The sequence below is a fragment of the Plecotus auritus genome (assembly GCF_963455305.1).
Source record: "Plecotus auritus genome assembly, chromosome: 4".
Classification (NCBI taxonomy): Eukaryota; Metazoa; Chordata; class Mammalia; order Chiroptera; family Vespertilionidae; genus Plecotus; species Plecotus auritus.
In genome coordinates, this window is record NC_137775.1 from 82,143,032 (window position 1) to 82,164,884 (window position 21,853).

The 21,853-nt window shown below is 41.2% G+C and overlaps 3 protein-coding genes across 3 annotated transcripts in view; 2 read left to right on the plus strand and 1 right to left on the minus strand.

The window, feature by feature from the left end:
- On the plus strand, nucleotides 1–21,065 carry LOC308247402 (uncharacterized protein). The gene is made up of 2 exons (XM_080666433.1): nucleotides 1–259; nucleotides 20,798–21,065. Exon 2 carries the CDS (start codon nucleotides 20,821–20,823, stop codon nucleotides 20,938–20,940), a length of 120 nt encoding a protein of 39 aa, XP_080522559.1. The 5' UTR covers nucleotides 1–259; nucleotides 20,798–20,820; the 3' UTR covers nucleotides 20,941–21,065.
- On the minus strand, nucleotides 11,967–12,327 carry LOC308246718 (PCNA-associated factor-like; the record flags this gene model as incomplete). The annotated part of the gene is made up of 2 exons (XM_080665110.1): nucleotides 11,967–12,035; nucleotides 12,199–12,327. The coding sequence occupies 2 exons, from the start codon at nucleotides 12,325–12,327 to the stop codon at nucleotides 11,967–11,969; spliced, it is 198 nt and encodes a 65-aa protein (XP_080521236.1).
- Nucleotides 20,959–21,853, plus strand: part of CILK1 (ciliogenesis associated kinase 1) — a 33,082-nt gene continuing 32,187 nt past the window's right edge. The window contains exon 1 of the mRNA XM_080666432.1: nucleotides 20,959–21,070. Within this exon, the coding sequence (XP_080522558.1) occupies nucleotides 20,970–21,070 (101 nt within the window). The 5' untranslated portion in view covers nucleotides 20,959–20,969. The remainder of the gene's footprint in view (nucleotides 21,071–21,853) is intronic.

Sequence of the window (21,853 nt, forward strand, 5' to 3'; positions counted from 1 at the left end):
GTCGTCCTCGCTAGAAGCCTCCCTGCCTTTTGTTTGTTTTCCTGCTGGAGGCTGGAGAGCGGCCGGGTTCCTGCTGCTCTGCCATGCGCCACGCGGCCCGTGCGACTCGCCGGTCCTCCTGGGCGTCCCTGCACGGACGCCTTGGCCTGTCCTAGCAGGGATCGCCCCCATTCTCATTCCCGAGGGGCTGCTGCGCCCCACTCGCCCGAGGAGCTGTGCTCACCGCAGGGGCGGGCCCCCGCCTGTGTTCGCCGCACCAGTAAGTGGGGTCAGGGATTGAGGGGCTTCTGCCGGGCGACCTGTCACTCGGGGTGATGGACTGGAGCTGCGGAAGGACCCCTGTCCCGTGGCCTCTTGAGTGATCGGGGCGGGAGGGAGAGGTTAATGGGCTGTAGTTCTCTGCGCGGTCATGTGGGTCTCTCCCTCCCTCTAGGCATGAAAACTCCCGTTTCCTCGGAGTCTGGAAGATTTTGATGGGTGTTTACCTTTCAGTGTTTAAGAGGAGAGAGATTCGTGCCCGATTTGAAGCCCCTTTAGTAGTAGGTGGAGGACTTGCTCTGGAATTTTCCCTACTAGGCCTTTGGCTGTCCCGCAAGGGGTCTGAGCAAGAATCCTCACACATTTCTGTGCAACCATTTTTCACGGGGTTTCTTTCTGCTCTGATTCTTTCTTACCAATGGGAGTACCTGTTATGAGAGGGATGTTGAAGGATTTTCCAGAACAAGAGTTTCTTTTGTAATGCACCTTCGAAAGTTTGACTTTGACACTAACATTGAGGGCTTTGACTTTTAAATATAAAAGTAGTTTAATGCCTCCTTCTGCAGAAAAGAGTATTCGTTTCCACTTACAACTAAGTAAAGATCCACTTTTGCTATAGCTTGACTGTGCTGAGAGGATACCACCTTGGATTTTGCATGCAGGGCTGGATTTTTCAAAGGTACTGGCAGTTGTGTTTTTTATTTTGCCCTGGACCACTCTTTATAGCAATGGAAGTTTGATAGCTATAGTTTTCACTTCTCACCTTTTCCAATGAGCGGACTTCCTGGATGTGCCCCAATAGTGAATTGTACTATTGCAATTGAGATAAGCTTTAAATTTGTGTAGTCAACGTATAAGTAATTAAGAAGAACTTGTGTCTCAACCATATGCTAGCTGTGCTAAGAGTTAATGTATGCGTAAATATGCACATTTGAAATAGTTTCTGAACAAAGCGCTAAGATTTGTTACAGGATCTTGAAGGCCTTCCTATCTATTTGCAGGCTAGTCATTGTAAAACACTAAGAAGTGGGTGTAGAAATGAGAGCTGTGCTGGGATTCTTGATGTAAAAGGATATCCTGTACCACTGCCCTCTCCCTAAGGTCCAGCCCTCTACAGTGACCTGCCCACTTTTTATTTCCCCCCTCCACTTGGCTTTGTCCCCATCTCCAAAGTCAAAACTGGTGGTTGGGCAGGAGTGGACAGTCATGTTTCTAAATGAGACCCATTTAATTTTAGATGATGGAGGGATTTTTTAAAATTTAAAATTTATCTTTATTGTTGAAAGTTTGACAGATGTCCTCCCCCCGCCCCCCATTAAACCCCTCCTCTCCCACCCCTTCTCCAGATCTTCCCGACACTATTGTCTGTCCATGAGTTATGCATATATGCATATACGTTTATTGGTTAATCTCTTACCCCCCCACCTTCCCTCTGAAATATGCCAGTCTGTTGCATGCTTCAATGTCTCTGAATATATATATATATTTTTAAATATATTTTATTGATATTTCACAGAGAGGAAGGGAGAGGGATAGAGAGCTAGAAACATCGATGAGAGAGAAACATCGATCAGCTGCCTCCTGCACACCTCCCACTGGGGATGTGCCCGCAACCAAGGTACATGCCCTTGACCGGAATCGAACCCGGGACCTTTCAGTCCGCAGGCTGACGCGCTATCCACTGAGCCAAACCGGTTTTGGCATCTCTGAATATATTTTGTTCATCAGTTTATTTTGTTCATTAGATTCCACATATGAGTGAGATCATGTGATACTTGTCTTTCTCTGAGTGGCTTATTTGCTTAGCATAATACTCTCCAGGTCCCTCCGTGCTGTCTCACAGGGAAAGAGATCCTTCTTTTTTACTGCTGCATGGTATTCCATAGTGTAAGTACCCATTAGTTGACGAATGGATGGAGGGATGTTTTGGAGGGTTGATGGGGCCTATCTGAGTAGGCCAAGGCCTGTCTTTCTTACCCAGGGAACTCAGCAGTTAGTCACAAAGAAATGGTTTTTCTAGGTGAACTTTCCTTCTACTGACTATATATGTAAATGAGCTACCAGGATAAAGAAAAGGCCTTTTGGGAGCAGTTATTTGTTGACTGTTCAACATCATCAAAGCCCATTGTTAGTCTTATTCTCATTGCTTTTTGAGGTTCCTAGTAAAGGTGGAAATCATGTTAATATTGAACCTTTGGAATGATCTTTTTCTTCATTTCCTTCCTCCTTTATATCAATGAGTCATCTCGACCTGTTAAACATAATGTAAATAGATCCCTCCCTCTGTATTTTAATCCAGAACCTCACCTTTCCTCTCCTGACGACTGGAGCAGCCTCTTAGCTACCCTCCCAAGCCTGGCTCTTAGTAAGTCCTCAGTAAATGTCTGCCGAATGAATGAAGAATGAATGAGATGCTCCCCTTTCTGGAATCTTCAGCATTCTTTGTTTGTCTAAACTTTCTAAACTTTTAAACTATCACTTCCTTATGCTGCTCCTAGCTTTTTCCCACCTGCAGTTCCTCTCTATTCTCTAAAATAATTTGTCTCATTTTTCAAGGCCTTTATCAGGCTTCATCCCTCCCATCTAAATCTTATTTTCAATTTAGCATACATCTTTGTGCTCTATGGGGTTTGGTCTTCTTGCTCTACTGCTAAAGGGGCCAGGCTTTCCCTAGAAACTCCCTCCCTTCTCTCCACTCTCCTGTGCAAATCTTAAATCTTACCCATCCTCTGTGAAGGAGCCCAAGTCCTACTTTTATCATAATGTCTTCTCTAACGACTCAATTTTCTCCGCTTTCTTTAAAGTCTTAAGATACTTGTGTGTGTGTGTGTGTGTGTGTGTGTGTGTGTGTGTGTGTGTGTGTGTGTTTTAGCCCTTCCTTATACTGGCCATATTGACCTCTAATTGGCTTAGGCTATTTTAAGCCTCTTTGGGGCAGGACCCATATTTTATGCATGGTAATGTGGCACTGTGGGCTTTGGAGTCAGGCAGAATTGAGGTCAGGGCCTGACTCCACTTATTACACATGTGATGTGGCCTTGTGGGATTCACCCAGCATTAGTCCTCTCACATGTAAACTAGGGGAAATGCTTTCCCCAGCTGATTGACGTGTGGTGACGATGGCCTGGTGCCTAAACAGTGCCTGTCATATACCTGACAGAAACCTGCTCCTCCCCAGACAGGGACTCACAGAGACCTGAACATGTTACAAATATTTGGTCGATGTTTGTTGATTGACTTGTAGTAGGCCGCGAGTCCTGGCTCGGCCTGGAAGCCCAGAGCATGGGCAGTCATGCAGGGAAGCTTAGGGGGCGTTATCCTGCCTGTACTTAAAATGGCTTGAGCTTAGGTTATTCCTGGCTAGAGCTCTGCTTCTGGGATCTGTTGCTGTTTTTCCATCTGAACCTTGCCAGGAACACTACTGCCTTTAAAAAAAATTTTTTAACTGCTTCTCTTGAGGCAAGCTCCTCCATTTCATTTGGCAGGATCTTGCTGAATTGGAGTTTGATCTCACACGTCCTTCTATTTTTGTGCTTGTGAGGTATGTATGAGTGTATGTGTTTATGGCAGAACTACTTGCCTAGCACTTTCTTGGCAGATTACAGTGACCTTTGTGTATATGTTGATCCGTCAGCCTGTGAATAGTGTCTCACTTAATTGTAAATTCTCTCATCAGCAGTCTGACAAACCGTTCTGTGGCGTTCTGAGAAGGACCTCTGACTAGAGTGTCAGAAATCTCCTATCTGGGCCTCAGTGTTTGTGGCTGATGTGCAAACAGAGGTGTGTGCAGGACAATTTACACACATATTGTTTGGGGATGATAATGTAACCTTGGCCTAGGTTGTGGCTGTGCTGACTTTTGAAACACAGTTTTTTAACTTCCTTACAAATACACGTGCTCTACAAAATCACCCGGTAAAAATAACTTAGTGAAGCAAATCATTTTCTGGGGCAAATTACATTAAAATGCTAAGAACGTGTTATGGCAGGAAGGAATCAGCTGCCTTTACTTGCAGCCAAAGAGGAAGTTAAAGAAGCAGCTCAGGTTTCTCCCGAGAAGGTGAGGAAGGTCGGTATGGGCATTTGTACTCAATCTCTGCACCTAGCGAGGTGCTGTCGATGGTAGGAAAATGTCACTACTCAACAGATCCTAGAACAGTGCTCAATCCGTTCCTGATTTCTTCCCAAGGAAAGCGAAGCATCCTCGCTCATTGAGTAAATGCATGTGCTTTGAAAGTCGAAGCCTTCATGAAAAGAGTGTGGTCAGACTTGCTGGTACAGCTGGTGTGCGTTGACTTGTGACATTGTCTCAGAGTTTGAAGAAAGCAGATCTGCGACTCTTTTTAATATGTGGCTCAGAATTTTCAATACATTCATATACTTTTTAGAAAAGGGCAAGTGGGGAGCATTTGACACATCTCTGATGGATTATGAAAACATTTCTTGCCATGGCTGGGTGGCTCAACTGGTGGGAGCATCATCCCGTATACCAAAAGGTTGTGGGTTCATTTCCTGGTCAGGGCACATATCTAGGTTGTGGGTCCAATCCCCTGGTCAGGGTACAGTTAGTGCACATACAGGAGGCAACTGATCGATGTTTTTCTCTCACATCGATGTTTCTTTTTCTCTCACCCTTCCTCTCTAAAGATCAATAAAAGCATGCTTAGTGAGGATTAAGAAAAAAATAAACACTTTTTATTCAGACATTAAAAAATATGCTATCTGAAGATAACAAGGAATCCATTACTATTAGTTGGGTCTCTGGATCTCATCCGTAAAGTGAGGGTGTTGGATGATTATTAAGGTCCCTTACAGGAAAAAAAAAAATCTAATTTTATAGTCTGAGTTTCCTTGTGCCCATGTTGAACTTAGGTTCTGTGAACTCAGCTTTCAGTCTATACTAATGAACATTGCTACATGTTATCTTACCTTAATGTTCCCTAGATTTTAACTTTGTCATCCTAACTCAGTTGTTTTTTTGTTTTGTTTTATTTTAATGGAAGAGTCGCAGGTTTCACTTGGTGCCTTTTCTGCCACCCTGGGGGCTCTTCGTAGCTACTTGATAAATATATAGTGATGGCGGAGAGCTTGAGAGCCACATATTTTGGTGGAAAGATCAATGTGTCATTTTTTATCTTTCTGTAGGTGTAGTAAAACCTGTGATGAAGTGCTGATAACATGTGATGGCCCTCGTGGTTACTATAAAAGATAATGGCCCAGAAACAAAAAAGATAAAGTATGATGGTGCAATGTGCTCAACTACATGTTTGACGCTAGCATGAAAGTTACTGTCTGCATGAACTTGTAGTTCTCCAAAGACAATAGTTAATGCTTTTGTGATCTTGGACACTGCCTTTGCTTTGAAAGTGACTTTATTAAATATTCATTTAACTCAGACAAACCTGAGTGAGAAAAAGTAAGATATACATGCTCACACGTTATCTTAGCTGTTAAAAAGCATGTTTTCCTACTTTAGGGTAAGAGTTTTTAGAAAGATTCATAATTTTTGTATCCTAGTCCCCATATAATTGTCCAGTTTTGCAAAGAAGGGTGTGAGGGGGATGGGATGGCAGTGGGAGTAGGGTTGGTGACACAGGGAAATCACCGGTAGGCAAAATGACCATTTACAAACCTGTAAGTTGCTCATCCATTAATGTATTCATTCAACAAATCTTTCTTGTGAGTACTTATTTGTGCCAGCTGTATGCCAGGTACTCATCTAGGTGCTGGAGATACAGTTGTGAATATAAAATTTCTGCCCTCACCTTGCTTATATTCTAGGGATAAACACAGTTCACACATGTAACACTGTAACCTCGGGTTAAATGAGCGTTCTATGGCAACGGCTAAAATGTTTCTGCTTAGTTGCAGGGTTTCCTTTGTTCCAGGGGCCCACACACTGTGCCCTGCAGGCATACCCTGCCTGCTGCCCGTTTTGTAGGTAGAGTTGTCCTGGAATACAGCCGTGCCCACTTATTTCTGTATTGCCTCGGACTGCAGAGTGGAGTAGTTGTGACAGACTTAGAGCCCTCAAAGCCTAAAATATTTACTGGCCCTTCCCAGAAAATGTTTGCTAATCCCTGCTCTGTACTATTTTTTACATGAAGTCTTTGCTTCCTTGACACAGTTTATTGATTTGTTTGTTGTTAGACATGATAGTGAATCACTTTACATTAACATGAGATCAGCTCCTGAGTTACAGGTGCTGTAATGTTTGCACAGAGCTTGAATACAGGGTGGGGGGAAGTAGGCTTACAGTTGTGAGTACAGGAAACACAGATTTTTATTATTATTATTGTATGTTAATTATGGTATTATTTTCTATACAAACGACTGTGAACCTATTTTGCCCCACTCTATATATATACAGAGGCCCGGTGCATGAATTTGTGCATGGGTGGGGTCCGTCCAGCCTGGCCAGGGGGAGGGGACATGGGTGGTTGGCCGGCCTGCCTGCTGATCAAACTCCTCGTTGAGGGGACCATTTGCATATTAGCCTTTTATTATATAGGAAGGATATACACTGAGTGGCCAGATTATTATGCGCTCAGAGATCATAATAATCTGGCCACTCAGTGTATGTTCTCATTCACTCCCCCATCTTCACCACAACCTGCCTTACCCACCCTTACAATGTGGGGTGCCAATCAGGTCAGCAGCTGGGACTAGGACTATTGCCACCTTGGACAGTCTTTATTAAGCTTGAGGACTGTCACTCCAGCTCATCCACAGTTTCATACAAGTCAGGGTAAAGGTATCCTTCTTCCAGCTCGTCAACATTTGTCAACATCCTTCTTCCATTCATCAGCATCCCTTTCAGTTCTTTATAGTTCACAAAAGCCACATAGAATTATGGGTCCTAGTTTAGAAAGAATCCGCATGTGATTGAAGACGTTTTTTAAGGTTCAGGCACGAGCACCCTTAGGTAATGCAGGGGGAGCGATGGGAAGTTATGGACCCTGCTCAGGGGATTAAGGGCCCTGGGACATGGGGAGTTCTTTTTTCAGAAGCTGGGTTGATGGCGGAGAGAGAGGTAAGGCATGTAGCAGTTTCTGGAAACGGAAGAGGCATTCATCCAAGAGGCAAAATACTTAAAGAACATTTCTGCTAAATGTATATAGGCAGAAGAATTGGGCTCCAGAGAGAAAAATATGAGCACGTGTGCTATTTCTAGTATCTTTTAAAAAGAAATTAACAGTATTAACTTCCTCATGTCAAGTTATGACACATGTAAACCTAGAATCCAAGGTGTAATTAATTACATGCTGGTTATGGTGCCATGAGAAGGGCCACTGAATGACTTTGCACATAATCCAGTTTTCTTATGAGGGCACATGAAAGCAATGGAATCTTTTCCATGTAAAACAATCAAGACCCTCATAGGGTCTAAGTGGGGTCAGTGGGCTGGTAAACCAGAGCTCTCAAGAAGCCCATGTTTGCATGCACTTTTCTGTCTTCGATCTTCACAAATGAGTAATTGTGGCATTCATTCAGTGACTATCAGGATTCCAAAATAAAGAACGACTACCGCTTCCCTGTGCCCAGTCTCTGGTGTCCAGGCTGTGAATGAGCCGGGCACCTGTGAGAGCTGCTGGCTATGAGCAGATGTTCTTTGCCTCCACTGAGGATGGCAGCCGAGGGGAGGGAATTGGGGCTGTTTGGTCACAGGAAGGTTTCCCCCGATGTCACCTAGCTAGGAAAACCATCACTATATTTCAGAGTTTGGCTAGAACTCTTTGAAAGTGAAACCAACTTGTATTTCTCTGTTAGTTGCGTACAGCCTTACCCAAAGGCCAAAGACCTGATCTGACCATGTGGAGGGGGCCTTTCCGTGAGTCTCTGAGACTCCGTGATTCCGGCATTGCGGTGGGAAGGCCCAGGCCGCTGCCTGTCTTCACTTCTCTGTAGTGTTTACTGTTTTCCCATTTCAGAACTTCCGAACGTTTGTGGTCAGGTCAAACAATTTCATTGTTACTTTGCACATGAAGATATAGAAGTGCTGAGAGTTTTGAGATACTCATCGAGGGCGGTACAGAAAATGGATAGCAAAGACTAACATCCAGATTTTGACCATTCAGACAATCTTTGAGTAACTGCTGTGTGCAAGTGGAGGGTGAGGTGTGAGGAAGGCCAAGGAAGCATGCTGAGTGACCTGGCTGATGCAGAGGGCGGGCCTGCATGTCACTGACCACTGGGAAGTGTGGGGACTTTGAGATGGGACAGGGCCTTGAGAAAGCCATTAGGTGTGTCTGCGTAGGTTGGGGCAGGAAGCTTCAAAGAGGTGATGTAGATTCTGAACTTTGGGGCCCAGCTGAGGCAAGAGGTACTTGTCCCTCTCTGAAAGAGAAATGTCATATAGCATACAGGGTCCCCCGGGGGCACTCTTTTTGCTAGCTTTTGTGCATGTGATGGGAAAAGTGGAAACTGATTCTTCCTCTCCCCCACCTATTGATTTGAGAGAGAGAGAAACATTGACCTGTTGTTCACTCATCTGTGCATTCATTGGCTGACCCTTTCATGTGCCCTGATTGGGGAGCAAACCTGCAACCTTGGTGTTGCGGGATGACACTCCAACCAACTACCCGGCCAGGGCCAGTGATCCTTTTTTTTTTTTTTTTCTTAGACAAATGCTGGCATGATTGTGATCTAGTCACAGAATCACAGAGCATTTGAGCAAGAAACCATTTAACTGCATCAAGTCCAGTGCCCTAATTTCACAGAAAGTAAACCTGAGGGCCAGGAGACACTCCGAGTCAGAGGAGGTCTGGAAACTGGGACCAGCCCCTCTTTGTCTGCAATCACTTTGCCTCCGCTGCTGCTGCTGCTGCTGCTGCTGGCAAGGTCCCCGCTGGGTTCACTGATGTTTGTTAGCAGAATGAGGCCAACTATCATGGCCACATCACTGGTTTCCATATTTGGATTTTGAACTACAAAGTACTTCCTCTAATTCTTCTTATTCTCAGATCATCAAAAGATTTTATGACCTTTAGATCTTTTGCAATCTTTCCCTTGAGTTTGGTGCAGTCAGCCTGGGTTCCTATATCAATCCTACCACTTATTAGTTGTATAACTTTGGACAAGTAATTTGTGTCTCAGTTTCCTTATCTATAAAATGCAGGGATGATGGTAATAGTACTAGGGACAAGTTGCTTATACCTCAGTTTCCTTATCTGTAAAATACTGATAATAACAATAATAGTACCTACCTGGTACTATTAAACAGATTAATATATAGAAGCACTACAATAGTACTGTACATATAGTAAGTACTAAAATTAGTAGTAGTACCTTTTGGGTTTTTTTGGTACTAGATGCCCAGTGCACGACATTCGTGCAATGGCGGGGGGAGGGGGGGCAGGGAGGGTCCCTCAGCCTGGCCTGTGCCCTCTCACAGTCTGGGACCCCTTGGGGGATGTATGCCTGCTGGCTGAGGCCTGCTTCCTGCTCCTGAGTTGAGTGTCTGCCCCCTGGTGGTCAGTGCATGTCATAGCAATTGGTCGTTCTGCCGTTTGGTTGATTTGCATATTAGCCTTTTATTATAGAGGATATTAGGAAGGTGAGTGTGGATTAATTATAGTGAGGGATTTATCTATGTTATTCTTGGAGTCAGAGAGGTATGTGAAAGGTCTGCCCCTTAGCATATCAGCCAATTCCCAAGTCAATGGATGAGCTGCTGCATTCCTCTCACTTCTCAGGCAGTATTGACTGTCTATACCAGGAGCTGTGAATTCAAATGCTCTGGGGGACTCGAGGAAGCTAGCCACGTGCTTGTTAGGCAGTAAGAAAATGCTCTTCTCTTTTAAATAAAGAACAATTTTTCTTCAAACATGAGCTTTTTTTCAGGTTGCCTTTTAGTTTGTCACTTTTAATAGCAGCATAGGACCAGAGAAATGTTTTTCTTTTAATAAAACAAGTGGTTGTGATGGTACAAAAATACATGGTTACTAAAAAGAAAAATTGAGGAACTGACATAGAAACCATTTTAGGAACAGCAGGAAGGATGGGAACTGTGATGAGCTGAAGAGTCCATGTTCAGTCTAAGGAGGTGGTGACTACCCTTTTCTAGCTTTTTGTTACCACACAAGGCTAAGGATCCCATGTTGTCAGCCCTTCGGTTTTTCTAAAGAAGCCCCAAATCTGGATTTTTATATGCAAGTTCCTGCTTTCAAATACAGATTCAGAACATAGCTTTGGCTCCAGGCCTCAGACGTCCAGTTTGCAAGCTCCCGGTTCACACAGTGTGAATCTCCATATGCCAATATCGTATTCAGAGATTTCAGCCACAATTGTGAAGTCTTGCTCACTGTGCAAAATTGTAGAGAAATAGTCTCTAAACTTCAAAAAGGAATTCCGTTGCTTATTGGGGAAGTGTAGACTTCTGATTTCATTCTTTTTTTTTTTTTAATTGTGAAAATAAGTATTCATTTATTAAAAACAAACTTCAGAAAAACATATCTGTTAAAACATGGTTAATTTTGACAATAGCTGTCAGTGAGCAAAAATAAAAAATGTGATGAGGAAGCAAGAATTACTGTTACTAAGTAATATTATACCCACCTCATCATTTATACCCCTGTTATCTTGAAAAATATAAAGGTAACTCTAAGAACTTTAGACATAGCTCTAGGTTTATGGCATGATCTGCCTTTCATGTTTTATTGATTTCCAGAGGGTACTATTTTATGATACTAAATCAAATGCATAGTCTAAGAAAATTCTTTTCTTTTAATGTAGTCTATGAAATCTTCCTACCTGAAACCCTCAGGATCAAATTACCCTTACATTTTTCTAAGGAAAAGACAGCCATCAATTTTTTTCAACATTGGCCCCCATTCTTAAAAAGGATATAGGTGTGTTCTAGTCTGCAGAGGCAAGATTTATTAAAAGAAAGAAATGGGGGAAAAAATAGATACAGAGGCAAAGAAGCATTGAACAGACTGTCAAACTACAGCGGGAAGGCGGTGGGGGGGCTGTAAGAGATCAACCGAAGGACTTGTACGCATGCATATAAGCATAACGAATGAATACAAGACACTGCGGTGGGGGGGGGGGGCAGGTAAAGGCATGTACTGGGGGGAAGGGGAGGCGGGGGGGAGGTCAATGGGGAAAAAAAAGGAGACATATGTACTACTATTTGTAATACTTCAAACAAACAAACAAACAAATAAATAAATAAATTTCAATGCCCTCTGAAAAAAAATAAAAAGAACCTCATCACCTGCATCAAAAATAAAATAAAATAAAATAAAATAAAATATTATAATTAAAAAAAGGATATAGGTGTGGTTTAATTAATACTGATTTTTTTTTTAATGCATGGAAATCTGACTCTGCTTTTTAAATCAAATAATAGGAACAAAAATATGGCACCATCCCAAAAAATCTAATGCCAATAAAAATGGCAGTAGTACAAAAATCTAAGCAAATCTCAAATACAGCAGATTTGTTGTATACAACACGCAATGATTTCTTTTTAGCAAGAACAAGAAGCTTAATAACAGGTAAAAGAAACCAAACAACTGCATTATATTGAATACTAAGGTCAGTAACCATAATTATCTCATAAATCTTCCAATATCATAACTAGTTGCTTTTGAATAACTGTATGTAACCCTCATTTTTAATTAAATGTCTAGTCAACAAAGCTAACTGGAACAAATACATTTATGCAAATTTACATCCTAGGATACCAGAGTAAACTGGAGACGTTAGTCAACGATGAATAAGAAAGTTCTATTTTTTTTCATCATCTGTGTCACCAGGTGGCAAAGGATGTACTTTTCTCTTTCCTTTTCCTAAACCACTGCTTCCTGCCTCTTCAGGAATCCAATTCTCTTTTTCAGAATCTTTAGGAGACAGTTTGAAGAATTCTCCAGTTCCTTTTTGCCTTTTGGGAGTTGGGCGCACACAAACTGGATTCCCTCTTGCATACTTATTTTCAGCTTTCCTCGAGGAAGGTGAAGTGAAGTTAGTGAAAGAGGTAGAGGAACCAAGCACCTTCCTGGGGGCTCGAGCAGCCACCACTTTTCTGTAGGTGCCCAGGAGAATGTCTGCTCTAGTCCGCACCATGTTCAGACACGAGGAGATGAGAGCAACCCACTGACTTTCCCACGGAGGGTGTCTCAGTGGACAAGAACAAGAAAATGAATCTCCCGGGCACAGTTTATACTCCTGATTTCATTCTTAAAACATTCTTTTGAATAAATAAAAACCACTGCTGCCTTAATTCAGATGATTGTATGAAAGTCTTTGGGAGGTTCTCTGATTTCCTTTAACTTAAGCTCTGTTGTCATCTGTGGTAAGTTTCATTATCAATGACATACAGCATGAATCTATGTCATTGATAATAGAATAGGTTCTTTGGGAGGAAACTTTCAAATCAAGAAAACAAGGAAGAGCGGCATGGATGTCCCAATTTATCACTACAAATCTATTGTGGTGCAACAAGAAGGAGTGTCCAAAAGTGGCCCTGGGTACCACTCAGGGTTGCCTGGACAACTAGCCAACTGGGAAGGGGACTCTTTCATGCAGAGTTCATCAAAACTACATCTTTGTGAAGAGCCATGCTGGACTATGGTACTCTGTTGAATAGGCAGTGTTGGCATAATCAGATGATTTTCAGAGTCTGGGATTAGGTGTCAGCTTTAAAGAGTAGTTGTCTGGTAAAGCCATCCACCTAGCATGTAGTTTTGATGAACTCTGCATAAAAGAGTCCCCTTCCCAGTTGGCTAGTTGTCCAGGCAACCCTGAGTGGTACCCAGGGCCACTTTTGGACACTCCTTCTTGTTGCACCACAATAGATTTGTAGTTGTATGTTCTTCCCAAATAGAAGCAGATAATGGTGGATGGAAAAATTGAACCTTAGGCTAATAGAGAATTACTTCTTCTAATTTGTCTCCAACTGTGCTAACCTCTTTCAGTTTTCAAAGCATGCTAACTACAGATGATTGATCTATTGATCTATCTCTATCACCTCCTCTTAAGTCAGTGTAGCCTTAGGCTGCAGTATCAGGAATGTTTTCAGCTGTACTCAATAGAATATCGAACAGCAGCTTCAGCAACAAAGGCTTTTAATTAGATCATATAACAAGAAATCCAAGACAGACATTTTCAGGGATCATGCAGCAGGTCAGTGATATCATCAACCACTCAGCCTTTCCCCCAACCCCTCTTTTTTTTTCCCATCCTTAGCAGAAAAGATTCTCATCTTTAGAGTTCATTTCTTATAGTCACCAGAAGGCTGCCCGAACCCTAAATATCACAGTTTTATACAATCATGTTTAAGGCAGAAACACAGGGCATTATTTTTGTCAACTGTCTTTATCAGGGAGTAGATAGATTCCTTCTCAGAGGCTTTTCTCTTCCATCATCATCTCACTTTCCTTTCCATCTCTTAAGTCTGAGCCATAGCCTCACACCTAGTTGCTTTGCTTGGCTTAGACTGATCAGAATTCATGCATCAGGACTATGGTAGGTAGCTACCAGCCCTCATTAGATTGAATCTTGAATAAAGGAGAGGGTTCTATAAAGGAGAGGAGTATTGCTATTGGGTATATCAGCAGTGAGCCCACCCCTGTCTCCTTTTTTTCCAGTGCATTGTCCATCACTCTTGTTTTCCTGGAGCAGCAGTGTGGTTTGTTCTTCACTTTCAGATCATGACATGAGTCATCAGATTCAGGCCACCATAAAAATGATGAATAACTGACCACCACTGATCTCAAATGCATTTAACCACTTACTGCTGGGACATGCTCAGAATTGATTATACTTCTTGTCTAATGCTAATTTGAATAATACCACTTCATTTTTTTTTTAATTTTTTTTTTTAGGATAGGAAATAATTCACTGGAGTAGAGAATAGAAAGCTCAGACAGTGGTCATGGTTCTCTTCTCTGGAGCCCTACATCCTCTCTGATACCCCTTTGAACACTTGAAACAATTACCATAGCTCCCCAAGTCTCCTTTACTTTTAATTCCTTTCTTTCCCTTTTGTATATAATGAAACTTGATTATTCTTCCGTACCTCAGCCCTTCCACTTCTCTGAAAGGTTGCCTTCTCCCAAGAGTTGGTGATTCTCTCTATCATGTCCTCATAGCACTTTCTACATTTTTCATGTACATGTCAATTGTGAGTTATGTAAAGGAAGGGCCCTTATCTTATCCATAATGTGCCCCCAAAGCCTTGCACAATGCTTAGCATCTCAGCCTGGAGAGACACTAGTCTGATCCATTATAAGGTCATTACTCAATTACCAGAAGTAACAAGATGAAAAAGCAACTCCCATGCTTTGGTGAGAGTTACATCTTGCCTGAGTAATTGAGTTTTGTTCTATGATCTGAAAAACTGTAACAAGAAAGCATTGTTAGGGTGACTGTGCGTTGAATGAATGACCCACTTTATCTCGATTTCAGTGAAGTTCTTAATGCTTTCACAAGTAGCTTTCTCAGTGACCATCTAGGGCAGGGGTGGAAAATGTCCAACCCATGGGTCGTATGAGGCCCGTGAAATCATTTGGTCTGGCCCTGCCAAGGCATTAGAGGTGAATTAAGTAAATATTTGACTAAATATAGCAGACTAATTAAAAAAAATCTCAGCTCTATCTTAAAAAAAAAATATATATATATATATATATATATATATATATATATATATGTATGTGTGTGTGTATATATATGTGTGTGTGTGTGTGTGTGTGTGTGTGTGTGTGTGTGTATATATATATATGATAGAGCCCTAGCTGGTTTGGCTCAGTGGAGAGAGCATCGGCCTGTGGACTGAAGGGTCCCGGGTTTGATTTCAATCAGGGCACATGCCTGGGTTGCGGGTTCGATCCCCAGTGGGGGGCGTGCAGGAGGCAGCCGATCAATGATTCTCTCTCATCATTGATGTTTCTATCTCTCCCTCCCTTCCTCTCTCTGAAATCATTAAAAATATATATTTTAAAAAATATGATAGAGAGGAAGGGAGAGGGATAGAGAGATAGAAACATTGATGAGAGAGAAACATCATCGATTGGCTGCCTCTGCACGCCCCCTACTGGGGATTGAGCCCACAGGAATTGAACCTGAGACTTCTTTTATATATATATATTTTATTGATTTTTTTTACAGAGAGGAGGGGAGAGGGATAGTTAGAAACATCAATGAGAGAGAAATATCAATCAGCTGCCTCCTGCACACTCCCTACTGGGGTTGTGCCCACAACCAAGGTACATGCCCTTGACCGGAATCGAACCTGGGACCCTTCAGTCTGCAGGCTGGCACTCTATCCACTGAGCCAAACTGGTTCGGGCGAACCTGTGACCTCTTGGTCAACCGCTGAGCCACACCAGCCAGGCTAGCAGGCTAATTTTTAAGTTGATAATTTTGTATGGCCCATGAATGATGTTATAAATATCCAAATGGCCTTTGGCAGAAAAAAGGTTCACTACCCCTGATCTAGGGAAAGCATTGTCCCAATTATACAGTTTAAATGAATGAGGAAGTAGTAGCTCATTATCAAAGAAAGGCATCTATGATTAATAGTTAATACATGTGATTCATTAGTATGATGCCATTGGAAAAAAAAAAAGTGGGGAAGAGCCCACATGCTTCTGGAAGGTAGATAGTCATTAAGTTTTGGTCACCACAGTTCATCAAGGACATGGAGAAGTGTGTGAGGATTCAGAGATGAAAGCCAAAGGTAATTAAAGTAGTGTAAACAGGTCCTGTGAGGAAAGGTTGTGTAATTAAAGCAAGAAAAGGCCAAGGGACTCACATTTGATTACTAATTTCATGTATATACATATTTTTTGTGAGATATATTCTTTATATCCACAAAAAATAAGCATGAAGAAATTAGCTTAAAGTACAATAGGCAAGTTTTGGTTGGCTATGAAGAAAAATATTCTAACTAATTACATTTAAAAATGCAAATCTGACCATGTTATTCTCTAGTAAAAAAAAAACCAAAAAAAACCCTTAATTGACTTCCCATTGTTTCTAGGTCAGGATCTACTTTTTTTTTTTAATGAAGCATATAATTTATTTATTTATTTTTAAATATATTTTTATTGATTTCAAAGAGGAAGGGAGAGGGAAAGGGAGAGAGAGAAACATTAATGATGAGAGAGGATTATTGATCAGCTACCTTCTGCATGCCCCATACTGAGGATCAAGCCCGCAACCTGGGCATGTGCCCTTGACCGGAATGGGATCGAACCCGGGATCCTTTAGTCTGCAGGCTGATGCTTTATCCACTGAGCCAAACTGGCTAAGGCTGAAGCATATAATTTATTAGTTAGCTGATTTTTAACAAATCAAGGTTCAAGTGATTTTTTTTAAGCAAGATAATATGTAACAATGATTTGGGGATTTTAATTGGTTGGGAAATGAAATACTGAATGATACAGAAATAATGTCATATCAAAAATAGATGGAGATAAATAGGAAAAAGATGAAAAAGAGGGGAAAATAAACAGAGTCCAAAACTGCTTATGTTGTGGCCCAAATGTTCTTTCTATGTTTTATTGAGACACAGCTTGAATCCCAGACAGACTCAGCTTCAATCATGAAGTGGATGAGCCACAATGTATGATAGTGTTCTGTCTTATGAACAGCTTAATACTAGGTTTAATAAGTAAATCCACATTTGTATGGTTTAGGATTAAATAAAATGTTTAAGATATGTATGCGTGTGTTTTTAAAGTTACCCATTCCTGTATACTTTGAGGCTAATTTTTTCAACTTTTAATCTAGAATAATTTCAAACATGCAGTTATAAGAATAGTACAAAGAATATCCGTTTATCTTTACCCAGATTTACCTGTTAACATTTTACCCCATTTGCGCGCTTGTGCACACACTCTACACACACACACACAATTTTTGTTTTACCCACTTGAGAATAAACTGTATACATCATGGACCTTTACATATAAATCTTTCAGGGTATATTCTTTCAGAATAAGAATATGGTCTTACAGGACCACAGGGGACAGGCATCCACTTTAGTAAATTTAATACAGTTACAGTATTTTAATCTGCCATCCATATTCCAGTTGTTTCCTTTGACCCAATAATGTCCTTCACAGGTGTTTTCTTCTCCTGTAGGATCCAGCCAAAGCCTGTGTTTTTCAAAATGGCATCTGAGGCCATCCACAAACAAAACTGTAAGGTTACCTCTTTCCAGGTGCAAGCTCCTCACCTTGCCCTCCACGCCAGGTTCATGCCCCTGTGCCTACGTTTCTGGTCCTTGGAGTGCTAGAACCCCTTTCTTTACACAATACCTACTTTTCTTTTTCTTTCAATAATCAGACATTTATGAAAACTCTCCTTACTACCCTCCTGACCCAACTGGAAGTCAGGGGGCTTTCTCCTTTCTCCCTCCCCACATCTGGGACCCTAGGTGTACTTGACATATCTTAGTGCATATTCATGAATACATATCTGCCCTGCCTTCCCCCAATCACCCTCATCCCCTTCTATGAGACTCTAAGATCTTTGAAAAAGTAAACCATATTTTATTGGTCTTTGTATCCCCAGATGTTAACATGGGGTCTGTCACACACGAGGTGCTTTATAAATATTTATTTATCAGCAATGGAATATGTCACTGTAAAGAGCTGCTGAAGGAAGTTGTAGGAGTCTGATCCTGAAGAGCTTCCAAAGAAAGGAAAATGCCCTCTAACCATGGGCCTTAATGGTTCTAGGGCAGCCTTGGGCAAACTACGGCCCGCGGGCCGGATCCGGCTGTTCTATCCGGTTCTCTTGCTCTCCCCTCCGCTCCTTTACTTTGAATTTATATTAGTTCACACAAACACTCCATCCATGCTTTTGTTCCGGCCCTCCGGTCCAGTTTAAGAACCCACTGTGGCCCTCGAGTCAAAAAGTTTGCCCACCCCTGTAAGGGGAAGGAGTTTGGGTTGGGGGGATTGGTCGCTTCCAATTAAATGGTAGAGTATGGTGAAATCAGGCCTAACCTTTACATTTCTTAAGTTTTCTCAAGGTCACGCACAGCCTTCACAAGAACATGGACTGGATTTACTTTTTAATTTTTAACTTTTAACTAATTTTAGACTTCAAGAAACATTACAAAAATAGGACAGAAAGTTCCTAGAAACCATTCACCTAGCTTCCCCTAATAACAAATATCTTCTATAACCATAGAATGATGATCAAAACCAGGAGGTGGATTTGGCACAAGGCTATACTAACTAAACTACAGACCTTATTCAAATTTCACCAACTTTTCCACTAATGTCTTTTTCTGTTCCAGGGTCCTATCATGATCTCACGTTGCATTTAGTAGTCATGTCTCCTTAATTGCCTCCCATTTGTGACAGTTCCTCTTTGCCTTTGTGATCTTGACACTTTTGAAGAGTATTGGTCTGTCTTTTGTAGAATATCCCTCATTTTGGGTTTGTCTGATGTTTTCTCATGGATAGATTGAGATTCTGCATTTTTTACAAGAATACCACTATGCCCTGACTGGTTTGGCTCAGTGGATAGAGCGTCGGCCTGCGGACTGAAGGGTCCCGGGTTCAATTCCAGTCAAGGGCATGTACCTTGGTTGCGGGCACATCCCCAGTAGGGGGTGTGCAGGAGGCAGCTGATCAATGTTTCTCTCTCATCGATGTTTCTAACTCTCTATTCCTCTCCCTTCCTCTCTGTAAAAAAATCAATAAAATACATTAAAAAAAAAAAAAAAGAATACCACTATGATATTGTGATGTTGTGCCTTCTCAGAGCATCATGTCCAGGGTACATGAAGACATATGTCTTATTAATTGTGATGTTGAACTTGATCACTTGGATAAGGAGGTTTCTTCTGGATTTTTCCCTATAGAGTTATCATCTTTTTCTTTGACGTTAATAAATATTTTAGAGATGCTTTGAAACTATGCAGATAATCCTGTTTCTCTTCAGACTGTTATCCACTAATAACATCAGAGAATCTTGTTTGTAACAAATTTTACTGTTATGTTTGCCTAAGTCAATTTCTTATTGATTAGAAAGAATTCTTCTGGAAGGAGCTGTAGACTGGATTTGGATTTAGATGCAGAGTGTCACATATTTCTAATCAATATTTTCTGCTCTGGTGATTCTTCAGATAATTAATAGCTATATTTTTAAAATGTTTTTAATGTTCTTATTCATGTATTTACATTTTATTAATGTTTATGTAAAGGCATTACAATCACATACGTTATTACTGTATTTTCTTTATTATGAGCAAACTGAATGACTCTCAATTTTATAAATGAAAAAATTAATGGCATTAGAAAAACAGAACTAAAAACAAATTTTAATTAAAAAAAAACACCCCACCTGCTCAGGACTGCCCAGCCAGCTCAGTGGTTGAGCATCGATCTATGAGCTAGGAGGTCACCGTTTGATTCCCAGTCAGGGCACATGCCCAGGTTGCAGGCTACTGGGTTGTGCAGGAGGCAGCCGATCAGTGATTCTCTGTCATCATGGATGTTTCTATCCTCTCTCCCTCCCCTTTCCTCTCTGAAATTAATTTAAAAAATTGTTTTTAAAGAAAAGCTCTTAAAATAAATAAATACATACATAAATAAATACACAAATAAATAAATTTCTTTTTTTTAAAAGGGTATACAGAATTCAAATGGCAGCAAAAATAATTTAGGTGAAATACTAGGAAAAGCTTCTTAATATTAAGGACTGTGACATCTTCCATGCTATTTCCCTCTCCCTTCCTCTCTGAAATCAATAAAAATATATTTTTAAAGATAAATAAATAAATAAGTGAATAAAAATCTGAATGATGTTAAAAAGGGGCACAGCCTCCATAAAAAAATCACCAGCTCTTTGTTTGGCTTCTGAATGTCTCATAGTAAAAATCACACTTTTTTACCTAGCCACAAATACATCATGGAGCACAAGTACGCTCTCTATCAGGAGAACTTGGATTTGAGCCTTTCTTCGTTTTGTATGTTTCCATTGTTAACTGTAGCAGAATTACAGAACACGGTATATTTAGCATGAGCTCGGCAGTTTTCATGGACCATAGCTATCATGCAGAGTTTGCCCACAGTGGTTAGTCAACAAAAAAGCTTTGAATTGCAGATTCATTTTTGAGTCGGTGACAAATTCACTTTCCAAAAATGCTATCTTTAGTTTTACAAAGACTTGTAAAAGACCATTATTTAGATCACAGATGGCAAACTTTTTTTGTAAAGGGTCAGAAAATAAATACTTTTGGCTAAGTAGGCCAGTCAGTCTTTGTCACAACTATTTAACTCTGCTGTTGTATTATGAAAGCAGCCATAGACTATGCAAGTGAGTGGACAGGACTGTGTTTCAGTAACACTTTATTTATAAGAACAGGTGGCGGGTGCAGGTGGTGGGGGTCAATGGGAAAAAAAGGGGGACATCTATAATACTTTCAACAATAAAGATAAATAAAAAAAAAGAACAGGTGGCGGGGTTGGCGGGGGAGGATTATAGTCTGCTGATTCCCCGATTTAGGCTATAAAAATACACAAACTCAAAATATACTATAGCATTTATGCTTGTCCCTGATTTTTCTCTACAGGCAGAAGACTGATCTTTGAAAATATGTATTTGGGAGATAGTCACGTTCTGTTGAATACCTTGTGCGGGTGCTGCCACAGAAAAATCTGGTTACACTCCGGGGAGGCCTGCTGCCGCCGCAGGACTGAACCACCTCGGCTCTGAGATGAGTGTCCGGCCTGCGCGGGCACACCATGAATAGGTACACAACGATCAAGCAGCTCGGGGATGGAACCTACGGTTCCGTCCTGCTCGGAAGAAGCATTGAGTCTGGGGAACTGATTGCTATTAAAAAGTAAGTTTTACCCTTCACTCTCATGAATGCATCCTCAACTACGCATTGTCAAAAGGGGAGTGCGTGGGAAGCATGGAGAAGGAGACTAGACATTGATTTCTGTGGGTTAGATGATTGTCGACTCTGGAATGCTCATGTCTGAGGTGTTAAACACATTCCCTTGCATCCTGGGTTTCTGATTAGCTAATGGGCCTCTCTTCCTCACCTCAGGCTCCATACCAGGGATTGGCAAACTTTGTTCAGTAATGAGCCAGACAGTAAATATTTTAGGCTTTGCAGGCCATATGGCCCCCATCACAACTCAGCTCTGCTGTTGTAGTGTGAACGCAGTCATAGACCATATATATGAATGAGTGTGGCTGTATTCCAATAAAACTTCATTTATGGAAACTGACATTTGAATTTCAGATAATTTTCACATGTCACAAAATATTCTTCTTCTTTTGATTGTTTTTATTCCAACTATTAAAAAATATAAACGCCGTCTTAACTCATGGGCTTTACAAAAACATATATGGTGGGGTGGAGTTGGGGTGAGACATACCTTGCCAACCCTTTTACTGGCGTGTCTAGAGCTGTGTTGTCTAATAGGGTAGCAAGTAATCATATGTGACACTGAAATGTAAATTTAATTAAGAATTCAGTTCCTGTGTTGCACTAGCCACATTCCAAGTGCTCACTAGCCACATGTGTCTGTCTAGTGGTGACCATACTGGACAAACAACATTTCCAGGGAAACAAAGTTCTATTGGACAACTCCGGTCTAGACAGAATAAAAATGAG

Bases quoted from the DNA above. Each gene is read 5' to 3' on its own strand.
- LOC308247402 (XM_080666433.1), top strand. From the start codon at position 20,821: ATGTATTTGGGAGATAGTCACGTTCTGTTGAATACCTTGTGCGGGTGC.